The sequence below is a fragment of the Pelophylax lessonae genome (genome assembly GCF_965119305.1).
Source record: "Pelophylax lessonae genome assembly, chromosome: 11".
NCBI lineage: Eukaryota > Metazoa > Chordata > Amphibia > Anura > Ranidae > Pelophylax > Pelophylax lessonae.
In genome coordinates this window covers 41,474,759-41,490,027 of record NC_138778.1, presented here as the reverse complement: position 1 = coordinate 41,490,027, position 15,269 = coordinate 41,474,759, and the positions used below count along the sequence as shown (strand labels likewise).

At 44.7% G+C, this 15,269-nt stretch overlaps 1 protein-coding gene across 2 annotated transcripts in view; it reads right to left on the bottom strand.

Annotated features, from left to right (window-relative positions):
• Window positions 1-15,269, bottom strand: part of PPP1R16B (protein phosphatase 1 regulatory subunit 16B) — a 123,625-nt gene that overhangs the window by 39,119 nt on the left and 69,237 nt on the right. For both annotated transcript variants that reach the window (XM_082271376.1, XM_082271375.1), the window contains exon 4: window positions 1,040-1,185. In XM_082271376.1, the coding sequence (XP_082127502.1) occupies window positions 1,040-1,185 (146 nt within the window). The remainder of the gene's footprint in view (window positions 1-1,039; window positions 1,186-15,269) is intronic.

Below are 15,269 nucleotides of genomic sequence, written 5' to 3'. Positions count from 1 at the left end.
CAGCCACCAAAGAGAAGACCCGATCAAAGCCACATTCGGCACTGATTGGGTCTCCATGTAAAAAAACCCGGAAGTGATGTCATGACATCACTTCCGGGTACTCGGCGGCAAATTAAAAAAACTGACAGCATTCAAAACAGCCAAACTTGGCGTTTTGAATGCTTTTCAGTGCCGAGGAGGGGTTTGGGGTCTTTTAGACCCCCAGATCCCTCCACTAGGAGTACCTGTGAAGAAAGAAAAAAAAAAAAATGTTTTTACATGTCCGAAAAAATCAGCAGATATCGGCCGATACCGATATCCGATGAGCAAAATATCGGTATCGGCATTAAAAAAACGATATTGGTCGATCACTAGTATTAGGTCACATGACTTGTCAGAGACACAACAAAAGTTGGTGTTGGAAGGTATCATCTTGCCAGACAAGGTGAATTCAGGTCTTAATTTTGGAGCGAGTAGCTACAGAATATAATGCGCAGTATGTGTAAATGGTTTCAAGTCCTGGGCTGATAGGTGTCTGAGTGGTAAAGTATGTCTACTAAGGGTCAACAGCCCAACATACACTACAATGACAAAAGTATTGGGATGCCTGCCTTTACATGCACAGTTATTTTAATGGCATCCCAGTCTTAGTCCGTAGGGTTCAATATTGAGTTGACCCACCCTTTGTAGCTATAATAGCTTGAACTCTTCTGGAAAGGCTGTCCACAAGGCACTGATGTTGGACAAGAAGGCCTGGCTTGCAGTCTCCGCTCTAATTCACCCCAAAGGTGTTCTATTGGGTTGAGGTCAGGACTCTGTGCAGGCCAGTCAAGTTCCTCCACCCCAAACCCGCTCATCCATCTACGGACTAAGACTGGGATGCCATTAAAGTTAATGTGTGGGTAAAGGCAGGCTTCCCAATACTTTTGACAAAACAGTGTATCTTACAGTGGGCAAATGTGCCCCTATTCCAGTCCTCCCCTGCCGGGAAACAACAGACTGTCACGATAAAGTAAGAGACCATAGTAAATTGCAACATAATATGACACAATATACTTACTGCTGAATTAGTATCCGCACCAGGTTGGTGTGACCACAGGTGGCCGCCGCATGGAGAGGTGTCCAAAGCTCATTGTCTGTGACATTAACATTAGCACCATGTGATAACAGCAACTTGAGAAGATCTTCATAGTTATCAATGCAGCACTGAGGGGACAGAGTGACAGGACAGATGATGTGATGCAGGAAAGACAGTGACTGAGAATGGGCAGAATTTGCAGAATATGAAATACAGTCAGATGCAAGAGGATGGAACTACTGGTAGGTTCAAGATGGGGGCACTGTACAGACACAATACAAAACAATAGGAAGGAAGAGGTGTTTTAGCACCTTCATGGACAGGTCACATGACACACAGGTCACAGACAAAGTGGTGTACAGACAACATTCTTAAACCACTAATGGAAATGTTTTAAATATCCATACATTTAAAGGCAACCATAGCCATGAGGAGGGCAAAATAATTCAACTGCCTATACATCTCTTTACCATGCTAGTATCCTGAAAACTATGATGCCCCATCAGTAGAGTTATAGCAGGTGTTGTAGATGCTACAGGTATGATTAGGCCAGGAAGTGACAAAGGACTGCACTGCAACATTGTACAGCGCCGAGCAAAACAACAAAAGAATAAGCGCAGGGCGAGCATGACTGAGCCAGCAGTGGAATTGGCCTAGCAGGGGTTAAAAATAAATGGAACATCATGTGGGTTCTCCCCTATTGGCCCCTGTTAGTTGCTAGGGAGGGGACGAAGAGGGGGGAGTTTGCTGACCTGTAGTTCCCAGGCATCAGAGCAGCGTGGGTGTAGAATCGTTCCCGTCCGCCCGCCCGCCCCTACATTGGGATTTCTGTATAATGCGCTTCTTTTTCAGATTTTGCGGTTGGGGTCTTTGGAGGTGTTTTTGGTAAAACCTGCTGTGCTTATCAGCTGAGGGACCCATCTAAGGTATGGAGTCACCTGGGGAATCCCAGTTAATAGATGGGTTAACTGGTAGTTTAAATTGGGAGGTATCTGCTGTGTGTTGAGGTCGTGGTCCCCGAGCCGGTGTGGTTCGGCTGGGGACAGTTAAGAGTTACACAGATACAAAAATGGTACTTGATATTTGGGGCCTCCAAAGATCTGCAACATGTTATCTTTTATTATATTATTTTGGTTCCTGTTCTAAGGAATGTGTTCTATATATTTTGTTACTGGTTAATAAATGGCCATTTCGGCCAATTTTACTCCAATAACGGTGTCTGCGTATTTACTGCAGGAAGTTTAGGTAAAGGGTTGGGTCTTTGGGATAACGGTTATGTTAAGTGTGATAATTACATCTGGGGTGCCTTAGTCATGTTTAATACAGGAAATTCACCTGCCACATATACTTACCCAACCAGCACCATAGCAACTCCTCTCTATTGTAATGCAATACTATAGATACTTCTGCTAAGAGTGTCTCTGGTCAATGATTGATAACTGCCACTAGGAAGATGAGGTACTATGGCACAGAACATGATACATATGAATAGGTAAAAGATGGCTAATAATGCTTTTTGGGGGAACAGACTGGGCAGACAAAGATGGTCTGTCTGCAGAGCAGTGTCTGTTGCATGAAGGACCATTACCTGTAGACAGGGCCACCATCAGGGAGGTACAGCTCATACACATGTAGGGGGCCCGGCCGTCCCGAGGGGCCCCAAGCAGGGTAGGGTTGCCACCTGTCCTCGCAATACCATTCAATTGTAAGCTCCACCGTTCCCATGCAGACTGGCACTATGGGGGAGGGGGGGTTCCTGCCTTTCCCTAGCCCTCACACACGGCTGTAGGCCCCACCCTCCCCTGTTCTCCAGCTGTTCACGCCTGGACAGGAGGGGCGGCATTTACTAGAACCGTTCACCTTTATTTTCCTGGGGTGGAGGAGGTGGGACTGGAGGAGGAGGAGGACATGGGATGAAGTCCATGAGACTGGAGGAGGATGACGACATAGTAGGCGGGCCCTACTGTGTAAGGGGCCCAAAAATTTCTGATGGCTGCCCTGCCTGTAGAGTTACTGAGCTGAGGGGTTGTTGGACAGGGCCCACTTCAGGATCAGTAACCCATGTCTCATCGCTCTATATACACCAACCTGTTACAAAGGTGAGAAAGATCCCAGAGATGTTCCTCATATGGTATGGAATTGTGACAAGGTCAGACCCTTCTAGTGGCAAATTACAGCCTTTATCTCTGCTACTTTCGAATTCCCCAATATTTGTAATCCCAAATGGTGCTTATTGGGTATTTTCGAAGACTTGGAAATGAGTGCCATTTCCTACAGATTTTACTGTACTATGCCAGGAAAAGGGGAGTGCTCCAATGAATTTATACTGAACCCCTACATATTAATTTTATGGAAAAGGTTGATGAACCAGAACGTACCCTTGTACAAACCAACCTATGAAGCCAGCGGATGCCTATGGAAATTCTCTAAGATAAGGGGAGCCAGGATACCAGCGAGTCTCTTCTCTCACTAGTCACTGACCCTTCATTCTAAATTACCTCTCTATTTTTTGTATGAAATATCTCACATACTGAGTAAGTTTTAAAAGAAAACCACAGTATCCATATACAGTTCATATGCCATATAGTTACATATTTACATAGTTTGTGAGGTTGAAAAAAGACATCAGTCCGTCCAGTTCAACCTATGTATGTTGTGGTCTTTAAGGTGCCCATCTAATAGTTTTTTTAAACTATCGATGCTCCCTGCTGATATGACTGCCTGTGGAAGAGAATTCCACATCCTTACTGCTCTGACAGTAAAGAACCCCTTACGTATTTTAAGGTTAAACCGTTTCTCCTCTAGTTTTAGTGAGTGGCCACGTGTTTTATTGTATTCCCTTTCTCTGAAAAGTTTGTTCCTTATGCTAGGGTCATCACCAGTACAGTATTTGTACATTGATATCATATCCCCCCTCAATCGTCTCTTCTCCAGAGAGAATAAGTTCAGTGCTTGTAGTCTTTCCTCGTAGCCGTTGCCCTCCATTCCCCTAATTATTTTTGTTGCCCTTCTCTGGACTCTTTCCAGCTCCAGCACATCCTTCCTGAGGACCGGTGCCCAGAACTGGACAGCATACTCCAGATGTGGCCGGACCAGAGTCTTGTAGAGCGGGAGAATAATCTCTTTATTTCTGGAGTGAATCCCCTTTTTTATACATGCAGCGTCCCACTCATGACACGTGGGAACTGCAAATGTATTATTTCTTTGTCATCGCTGTATTGCATGTCATTTTGCATTTGACATTTGTTAATCCCTGTTCATAGGCTGGTCAAGTGTGCTTCATACTTCCCACCACAAGATGGGGATAGCACCACTTTGGGATATCTATCCCAGCTCAGGTTTATCTGTGGTCAGTTGTTCAGTTCAGGAAGTGAGTGTACAGAGGAGAATGTGAAGGTGACAGAAGGTCAGTCCAGAGAAGGGACAAATTGGAACTGCTTAAATCAAAGGGTAAAAGCCACCAAACGGCAGCAAGACCTTTGAGAATAAAGGTGAAGGATTTCCTTAGCCACTGGCAACCTCACCAAATTTCACTGGATTCTAAAGGGACCAGGAACAAGTAAGCATTATACTGAACCACAGCCTGAGACAAGACCTACCAAAACCTATTAACAGTGGATAAGCAGAATTCCTCTATTTACCCAGAGACTGTATTCTATCTGGATGTTTGTACTGCAATCAAAACCAGTCACAGTAAAAGTTGTGAGTTGTATCCTACCACTGTCTACCTCATTCTTCACTATGGCTATTACAACTGGTTGTACCACCATTAACGGTACTGGCGTCACGACAAATACCATCAAGGGACCCAGCCACCACAAGCACTCTAAACACCCCTGTCATCACGGGCACCTCAACCACCATCTTGGCTGGCGTTTCCCTATCACAGAGCGTGCCCCGGAGGATTTCGTGCTGTCTTCCTCTTCACTGTGCGACCAGCCCAGGGAGGCTTTCTGCTAACCGTGAGTAAACCGATGAACTGTATTATTGCTGTCTCTCATCGGCCCACCGTGCACCTCACGTGTCGCCCCTGCGGTTCTGGCTCGTCGCATAAAAATTTGGCGTCACGAACAGGATACTAACCCCTGCGCCTTATCTAAAAGACTGTTGCATCAGAATAAGCCCCTTTGCTTTATTGAGAGACTGTTTACTTATTGCACACTGTGTGGGGTCACAGAACTGTTTAAACTGTTTCAAAGTCGCATGGAAGTGTTTTCCCAGTTATCAGCATAAAAATCGCAGCATCCAAAGTGAGAAAATCGGACATTTGTGTGTCAACAAAACTGCTTGCTGTATTTGAATTGACTGTTTCTATTCACTTAAAATGGCTGCCGGAGACCTTCTTGTCCAAAAATTTCTGCGCCAACACTGTGGATAAGTTAGTGACACCCCCTGAAGAGCGGGAAAGTTTGGTGCCACCCATTTATGCAAAATTGTCCGGCCAGCCCGCCTTACCTTTTGCTGTGTCAATCCTGGGAGGTGAGTGTGACAAGTGCACGCCCCAGAAGTCGCCAGACTTCGCATGCGAGCAAAAGAAGAGAAAATAATCGCATTGCTTGCTGTCCGAGCAGTAATCGCAACCTGTCAGCTTCCTCTACTAACTATAAGGAGCACTAATAGCAGGAACTCTGCCAGAGACCCAAAATCAACATTGCTGCAGCATTGTGTTCAGCTGACATTAAATTCTTAAAGGGCCATACACCCGCAAGGCAGCGGTCGCCCATAGCAACGCCGTACAAAAAGTGTCTAAAAACGCATTTGACTTACCTAACTATAATTCACCTGCTGTCACCATGTCTGTGCAGGAAGATGACGTGCAGCCTGACCTCAGCGGACCCCCTGCATCAGCCACAGTCGGTCCCAGCGCAATACCAACCGCTGCAGCACCAAGCTTAATGCCTTTAACCATGCCTTATTATTTTGGGGCCCCCTGGTTCCCACGATATTCTGGAGAAATTCATACTTTAATGGACTTTAAAGAAAAAATTCTTGCTGTGTTCAGATTGTACCCTGTGTCCTCAGAGCAACAGATGGAGATTCTTCTTGCTCAATTGGAAGGAGCTGCGCTCAGAGAAGTGAAATCTTGGCCGAGCTCAGAGAGAAAGACCATGGAGCAGATTTTTGAACGTCTCTACACCACCTTTGAACCCAGAACCATGTCAGAGGTCAAGATGAGGTTCTTCAGCAAGAAACAGCAATCTGGTGAGTCACTCAGAGACTTTGCATTATCTTTGCAGGAAGCCCTTAGAGCTGTTGTCCAAGTAGACCCCCGTGAGGCAGAGAATCAGGACAAAACCCTGAAAGAACAATTTATTGAAGGCGTCCATACAGACAATCTAAAGAGCCAGCTAAGAATGTTAGCCGCCCAACATCCAGGAGCTACCTTCTTAGATTTTAAAGAATTAGCCATCAGCATACTGGGAAAAAGCCCACCAACAGAACCTGTTAGATCTGTTGAAGTGCCTGTATCACAGCTGGTTACCCCTGCAAAGTCTTTACCTATAGTCAGTCAGGCAACCCAAGCTCCAGTTCCTGACGCAGTTGCCGCCTTGACTGAGCAAGTCCATTTCCTGACTAAAAGTCTGGAGAAAGTCCACCAAAAGTTGGAACAATGGGAGAAACCATTAATGCTAGAGGATGAGAAACCTGTGTCCAGAAGACTCTTCCCCTCTAATTATAGAGAGACTTATTCCAGAAATTCTGGCGGACGCCCCCCTGACCGCACTAGTACCCCTAAGCGGCCAATCTGCACGTACTGTCACAAACCAGGCCATACAGAAGCAACCTGCTGGCAGTTAAACAGGGAAACCCCCGAGGCCAAGGATCACCCCTCGGGAGGTAAACCAATAGGTCCAGAAGATCCCCACTGGATGCCAAGATACGTTGGATCCCGTCCTGAAGTGGCACTTCAAATAAATGGAGTTCCTTTTGTTGCCCTAGTTGACACCGGATCCCAAGTCACCACTATCCAACAAGCAGCCTTTGAAAAATACTGGGATCAAAATCAGCTTACCCAGCCTCCAGAATCCTGGCTGAGTCTCATAGCCAGTAACGGCAAACCCATACCAGTCCATGGTTATTGGGAACCTACCATTCAAGTAGGAGGAACTACACTACATCGACAAGGCCTTATTGTGGTACGAGTCAGAGACAATAACCCTAACCCTCCAATCGTCCTAGGAATGAATGTCCTCAGGAACTGTTATGTTGAGATGCTAGAAGCCTTGCACCAGTTAGTGCCTACTGCCTCTCCTGATTCTAAGAAGGTGATCCAACAAACCATCCGTGTACTAAATGCGCAACAGAGATTCGCCAACGAAAAAGGAGAAATTTGCTGTGCCCGCATCCGAGATAAGCAACCTGTGATCCTCAAACCCAACACCGAAACTCTTCTGTGGTGCCGAGCTGTAGTCGGAATTCAAGGTCAAGACTACCAAGCCCTGGTAGAGCCTGTTGTTTTGGAAGACTATCCCCTAGTTAGAGCTGCAAGGAGCCTAGTAACCGTCTCTGAAGGTAAAGTGCCTATACGACTCCTAAACTTGAGTGATAGCAGTGTAACACTAACAAAACACCGTTCTATTGCACAACTAATCCAAGTCACTTTTCAAGATGTCATCAGTGTGGCTACAGCTACCACAGAAGAAATTACCAAGAGACAGAACCCACAGGACCAAAATGTAAACACATCCTGGTGGAAAGAACTTCATGTGGGAGATGCTTCCACACCAGCAAACCAAATTGAGGGAGTACTAAAAATTGTGAAGGAGCTTCACCATGCCTTCAGTAAGCATTCTACAGACTATGGAGAAGTGGATATCATCAAGCACTCCATCCCTACAGGTTCACACCCACCGATCAAGGAAAGATATCGGCCTATACCACCAACTATGTACCAATCCGTAAAGCAAATGATCCAAGAGATGAAGGACTCCAATGTTATTAGAGACAGCCATAGTCCATGGGCTGCACCTCTAGTCCTTGTACGTAAAAAGGATGGTAACATCAGATTCTGTGTGGATTACAGAAAAATTAACCAAATCACCCACAAGGATGCTTACCCTTTACCACGCATAGAGGAATCTTTGACAGCTTTAGGATCCTCAGCCTACTTCTCTACCCTTGATTTAACCAGTGGATACTGGCAAGTACCAATGGCACCTGAAGATCGTGAGAAGACTGCATTTACCACTCCTATGGGCCTATTTGAGTTCAACTGCATGCCTTTTGGACTTTGCAATGCGCCCGGAACTTTTCAAAGATTAATGGAGCGTTGTTTAGGACACAAAAATTTTGAAACCGTCCTGTTGTCATCATCTACTCCAAATCTTATAAAGATCACTTGAAACATTTGGCCGAAGTTTTTCAAATCCTCATTAAACATGGACTCAAAGTCAAACCATCTAAGTGCTATCTACTAAAGTCAGAAGTCAAATACTTAGGGCATATTGTAAGCTCTGAGGGTGTTAAACCGGATCCAGAGAAGATAGCCGCAGTCCGAAATTGGCCTACTCCTACTACAGTGAAAGAAGTGAGGAGTTTCCTCAGTTTCGCAGGATACTACAGACGCTTTATTCCTCATTTTGCCCAAATTGCGGGGCCAATACTAGAACTTCTGAGAGGACATCCTAAGAGGTACCAAAAGTCTCCAATACCAGTTGAATGGAACACAGAAAGAGAAATTGCCTTCCAGCTCCTGAAGAAGAAGTTGACAGAACCACCAATCCTAGGCTATCCAGATTACCAGCAGCCATTTCATCTTTACACAGATGCTAGTAAGAAAGGTCTGGGAGCTGTCCTGTCGCAAGTACAAGAAGGAAAAGAAATAGTTATTTCCTACGCTAGTAGATCTCTTAGAGGTACTGAAAGAAACAACCAAAACTATAGTTCCTTCAAATTGGAATTCCTCGCACTCGTGTGGGCTGTTACAGAAAAATTTAAAGATTACCTTGCCGCAACACCATTTGTGGCCTTCACAGATAACAACCCGCTAGCACATCTTAATACCGCTAAGTTGGGAGCATTGGAACAAAGATGGGCCTCGCGCCTAGCTAACTACGATTTCACCATAAAATACAGAACAGGAAAAGCAAATGAAAATGCGGATGCATTATCTCGTCTGCCTACCCAAGAAGACACTACTACACAGGAAGATGTTTGGGAAGAGGTAGAAATGCCAGCTTTTTACAAAAATTTTGCCCAACAAGACATTATCACCATCAAAGGAAGAAAAGTTCTTAACCTTCAACAACAAGTGGATCCAAAATCCCAAGTGGACAAAGAAAAGTGGATCAAGCTGCAAAATGAAAGCAGAGTGTTGGGAGAACTGCAAGATTTCTTCACCAGCGGAAGAACACCTGAAAGAATTCGCAGAAGAAATGCTGATCCAGAATTGTCAAAACTATGGAGGCACAGAAAACATCTCTTCCTACAGAAGGGCCTACTATTAAGAAGAACTTTAGACCCAATTACCTGGGATCGTCTATACCAAATCTTAATACCACGCCGAGATGCAAGAATCATTCTTGAAATGTATCATGATCAATCAGGACACTTTGGCGTGCAGAAGACAGAAGCCACCATCCGTAGGAGATTCTACTGGATTGGGATGAGAGGAGACATTGAAAAGTGGTGTCGAGAATGTTCCACCTGTGCTGTTGGAAGAAATGAAAAACATGACCAAAAAGCACCCTTACATCCCATTGTAAGCCAAACACCACTAGAAATAGTTGCAATTGACCATGTGAAGCTGGAACCAAGTCGCTCAGGTTACACATATGCCATGACCATTATTGATCATTATACCAAATTTGTTGTAGCCGTACCTGTCAAGGACTTGACCGCTAAAACAACTGCAGATGCCTTCTGGAAACATTTCCTATTGCCATATGGATGCCCAGAAAGAATCCTTACAGATCAGGGATCTGCCTTTGAGTCGCAACTCTTCAAAGAACTGTGTACACTTCACAATTGTCAGAAAATCAGGACCACAGCCTACCACCCCCAAGGGAATGGACTTTGTGAGAAAATGAACCAAACTTTAATTGAGATGTTAAGAGCAGTACCACCTGCTACAAGAAGTGATTGGCCTACTCTATTGCCTCAATTGATGTACACCTACAATAACACCATTCACTGTTCTACTGGGTATACACCTTACTATCTCATGTTTGGCCGACAAGGTAAACTACCTGCTGACCATACTTTGGGCGTACAAGTGCCTGATGAAATCAACCCTCTACCAAAGACTGATTGGGTGAGTGAGCACCAAAGACGTCTAATTGATGCACAAGAAATTGTTCAACATCGCATGGAACATGCTCATGAAAAGCAACAAAAAGATTATAACCAATCTGCCAAAGCAGAACCTCTCAAAATTGGTGACCATGTATGGTTAAAAAACGACCATCGCACCAGCAAGTTAGATAGCAAATGGGAGAGAGAACCTTACACCATTACAGCTATTCTCAATCCAGAGACTCATACTTATGAGATCACCAAAGAAAACAAATCACGTGTAGTACATCGCAATCGCCTTAAGTTATGTCTCAAGGAAAGTACTCAAGAAGAAACTCTTCAAGAAGAAGCGGTCCAAGAGGAGACACAATCCATAGAACCAGAGCCTACAAAATCATCTGATTCAGAGAATCCACTACAGTCTTTTGGAAAAGCATTATTAGACTCTGATCCTTTACAATGGTTCCTTACACCATGGCTCAATATCTTAGTGCCTGCCAAGACCAATACAACCGCACTTCAACCAGAAGAGCTATCTCAAGAAGTGTCTACTACAGCTCAAGAGACACCAAGTTCCCTTGAAACAAGACCTGTAGAAACTCAGCCGCTACGAAGATCCGACAGGACTACAAGAGGACAACCACCTGTCCGTTTTAAGGATTTCCTACACCAGCAGCCATGAAGACAACTACCAACCCTGCCATCTCATCGTTGAATGCATCCTTACATCATCTGAAGTTCCAGAGTGAGAAGAAGACTTACTTGTGATATGTTCATTTCCTTTAAAGGACTTTTTAAAAGGACTACTTACCTACTGTTTTGCAACGTTCAAGCCTGCACCCGGAGATAGACTTTCACGTACCTGAGCCTCCGTGATATTCGTCTGTTGACATTTTCCTGTGCCCAGGGAACGGACTCATACCCTGTGAGCCTCCTGAGATGTTATTTTTGTTTTGTTTTTTCTTTTTCTTTCTCATCGTGGACTATTCTGGTTTTGCCATACATCACCAGTCTTCAGAGGAAAAACTACACCCCTTTTTGTCACCTTTTGATACATTTCGTTGTTGCCTGAGATATGTTTGCCTAACCCATTTTACTTGCAGATACAAGAAGTACAAGAATGGGGTTATGTTGTTATTTCCTATGCATGCATGCTTTTCCCTTTCTCTTATATCTTACAGGAAGACACAACATCGAGTCAAAAATGTGTCGAGGTCGACACACGTTTTACCATGGGGGTATGCAGCGTCCCACTCATGACACGTGGGAACTGCAAATGTATTATTTCTTTGTCATCGCTGTATTGCATGTCATTTTGCATTTGACATTTGTTAATCCCTGTTCATAGGCTGGTCAAGTGTGCTTCATACTTCCCACCACAAGATGGGGATAGCACCACTTTGGGATATCTATCCCAGCTCAGGTTTATCTGTGGTCAGTTGTTCAGTTCAGGAAGTGAGTGTACAGAGGAGAATGTGAAGGTGACAGAAGGTCAGTCCAGAGAAGGGACAAATTGGAACTGCTTAAATCAAAGGGTAAAAGCCACCAAACGGCAGCAAGACCTTTGAGAATAAAGGTGAAGGATTTCCTTAGCCACTGGCAACCTCACCAAATTTCACTGGATTCTAAAGGGACCAGGAACAAGTAAGCATTATACTGAACCACAGCCTGAGACAAGACCTACCAAAACCTATTAACAGTGGATAAGCAGAATTCCTCTATTTACCCAGAGACTGTATTCTATCTGGATGTTTGTACTGCAATCAAAACCAGTCACAGTAAAAGTTGTGAGTTGTATCCTACCACTGTCTACCTCATTCTTCACTATGGCTATTACAACTGGTTGTACCACCATTAACGGTACTGGCGTCACGACAAATACCATCAAGGGACCCAGCCACCACAAGCACTCTAAACACCCCTGTCATCACGGGCACCTCAACCACCATCTTGGCTGGCGTTTCCCTATCACAGAGCGTGCCCCGGAGGATTTCGTGCTGTCTTCCTCTTCACTGTGCGACCAGCCCAGGGAGGCTTTCTGCTAACCGTGAGTAAACCGATGAACTGTATTATTGCTGTCTCTCATCGGCCCACCGTGCACCTCACGTGTCGCCCCTGCGGTTCTGGCTCGTCGCATACATGCCAGTATTTTTTTGGCGTTGCTTGCAGCGGCTTGGTGTTGCATGCCACTGCCAAGTCTGTTGTCTACCAGTACCCCCAGATCATTTTCCATCTTAGATTCACCCAGAGGTTTCCCCCCTAGTGAGTAGCTTACTTTCTGGTTTCTGACACCCAAGTGCATTACTTTACATTTTTCAACATTAAACCTCATCTACCATGTAGTTGCCCACCCCATTATTTTGACTTATTTTATTATTCATAGACCACTTGGATAGTAAGGGCCCCCAATAACTCACCCAGGCAGGGATAAGAGCTCCCCATAGACAACTTGGAGTGCTAAGAGCCCCCCACTGGACCACCTGAACAGTGATGAAAAAATATGGCTCTCCATAGACCACTTGGACAGCAAGGGCCCCTAATAGATCACCGAGCCAGGAAAAAGGAGCTCCTCAGACAACTTGGAGTGCTAAGAGCCTCCAGTGAACCACCTGAACAGTGATGGAAGCTCTTCAGACCACATTAATATGGCTCTTCATAAACCACCTGGAAAGCGATAGGAGCTCCTCATAAGTACACTGAAGAGAAGTCCACCTCAAATATAACCTGGACAGTAGTAAGGACCCCCTCGCAGCTCACATGGCCAGGAGGGGCCCCATCGTAGACCTGGGAAACAGCAGGAACAGCCATCAGTCCTTTCGTTGGGCGCTTCCTGTTTCCTTTCTTTTTTTTTTTAATCTTGATTCATCCTCAGCCTGTAGGACAATCCTGTTGTATGTTTAATGACTGAAATACTGCCTTGTGAATGTACACCCATTCTTTCTTCAATAAAACAAGCTTAAAAAAATAATTGAGAATTATTTGAGCTGTTGAACAAAAAGGGCCAATTTATTTCCTCGCTCAAGTCAATTTTGCCTGACAGGTAACCCCGCAATTATTTAAAGCAGCTGTTATTGCAGCCTACAGATGTCTAATATGGGAAGCACAGAAGCTAAGTGGTTAACACTTCTGCCTAGCAGCACTAGGGTTCGCCGGTTTGAATCCCATCAACAACACTACCTGCCTGGAGTCTGCATGTTCTCCCTGTGCGTGCGTGGGTTTTCTCTGGGTACTCCAATTTTCTCCCACACACCAAGGACATGCTGGAAGGTTAATTGGATCCTGCCTAAACGGGCCCTACTATGTGTATGTATGACTGTGAGTTAGGGACCTTCAATTGTAAGCACGTTGAGGGTAGGGACTGATGTGAATGTACAATATATATGTAAATTGATAATGCTATATAAGTACCGGTAATTAACATCTTCCTCAACATTATCTGAGCTCTTCATCATGGTTCTGGGATTAACCTTTTGGCCAATTTAGGGTGTTTTTTTTTTTTTACAATTTCGTCTCTCAAACTCTCATCAGGGAACACTGAAGTCAGCTTCTGCTCATCTTGTCCCATTGTTGATACCAGAAATAGCTATTTGCACTTAACTGTAATGCATGATGGTAAAATACCAGTGAACTATCTGTGCCTAGCGGGCACCCCTGTTGCATAGGCCTCAAAGTTGTTATTGTGCAATGGTAGATTGCTTAACCGCTTGCCGACCGCCGCACGACTATTTACTGCGGCGGTCAGCCCCTCACAGGCAGAGCGACGTAGTATGGTTACGGACCCCCCCCCCCCGCGAGTGTGACCGGCGGACCCGATGTCACTCGGCGATCGTCGGTGCAGAGGGAGAAAGGCAGATGGCTGATGTAAACAAGCCGCCTGTCATTCTCCCCTGTGTAGAAACAGAGATCATACGGTTCTACTATGTAGGACCGTTGATCACTGTTCCTACACCTCAAGCCACAGCCAATCACAGTAAGAAACACACCCCTAGGGACACACACCACCCCTCCCTCCCAAAAAAGTTAACCCCTTCACTGCCAGTGTAATTTTACAGTAACAGTGCATATGTATAGCACTGATTACTGTAGAAATGTCACTGGTAGCCCCAAAAGTGTCAAAAATGTCAGTCAAGGGTCCGATCCGCAATGTCGCAGTACCGCAAAAAAAACCGCAGATCGCAGCCATTACGCGTTAAAAAAAAACAACAAAAATGACAAAAATCTTTCCCTTTGTTAGTAAACGCGATAACTTTTGCGCAAACCAATCAAAATACGCTTTTTGCGATTTTTTTTTTACCAAACATATGTAGCAGAAAACAAATTGGCCAAAAATGTAAAAAAATTTTGATTTTTACATTTTTTTTGGGGGGAATTTCATATAAAAAATTGTGAACAATATTGTTATTTTTGCAAAATTGCCGCTCTTTTTTTGTTTATAGCGCATGATCAAAAAAATCGCACAGGTGATCAAATACCACCAAAAGAAAGCTCTGTTTGTGGGAAAAAAAGGACGTAAAATTCGTTTAGGTACAGCATCGCACGACTGCGCAATTGTCCGTTAAATTCACGCAGTGCCGAATCGCAAAATAGGCCCTGGTCAGGAAGGGGGTAAAATCTTCCGGGGCTTAAGTGGTTAAGGCACTTCTGCCTTTGAATGCTAGTCTCACAATATGTTGAGTGAGGTTTGGTGATGTGAATACAGTGCTGCTCACTGTAAACCTGGGGGCTTCTTGGAGTGGAAGCTGTACATGAGGACCGGTAGTGCAAGGATCTCACTGCTTTTGCTTTATGCATTCTGTGGATTTGTGTTTTCTGCTCCTCTCCTGATGCTTCCTACTAATACCCACAAGATCACCAGTCATCAGGGGGCAGCTCTGACATGTATTGTACCTCTACAGAAATGGCCAACTCCACACAAAGACACAGTGTGGAACAAGGGCATGTTACATAGTTACATACAGTATATAGTTACATAGTAGTT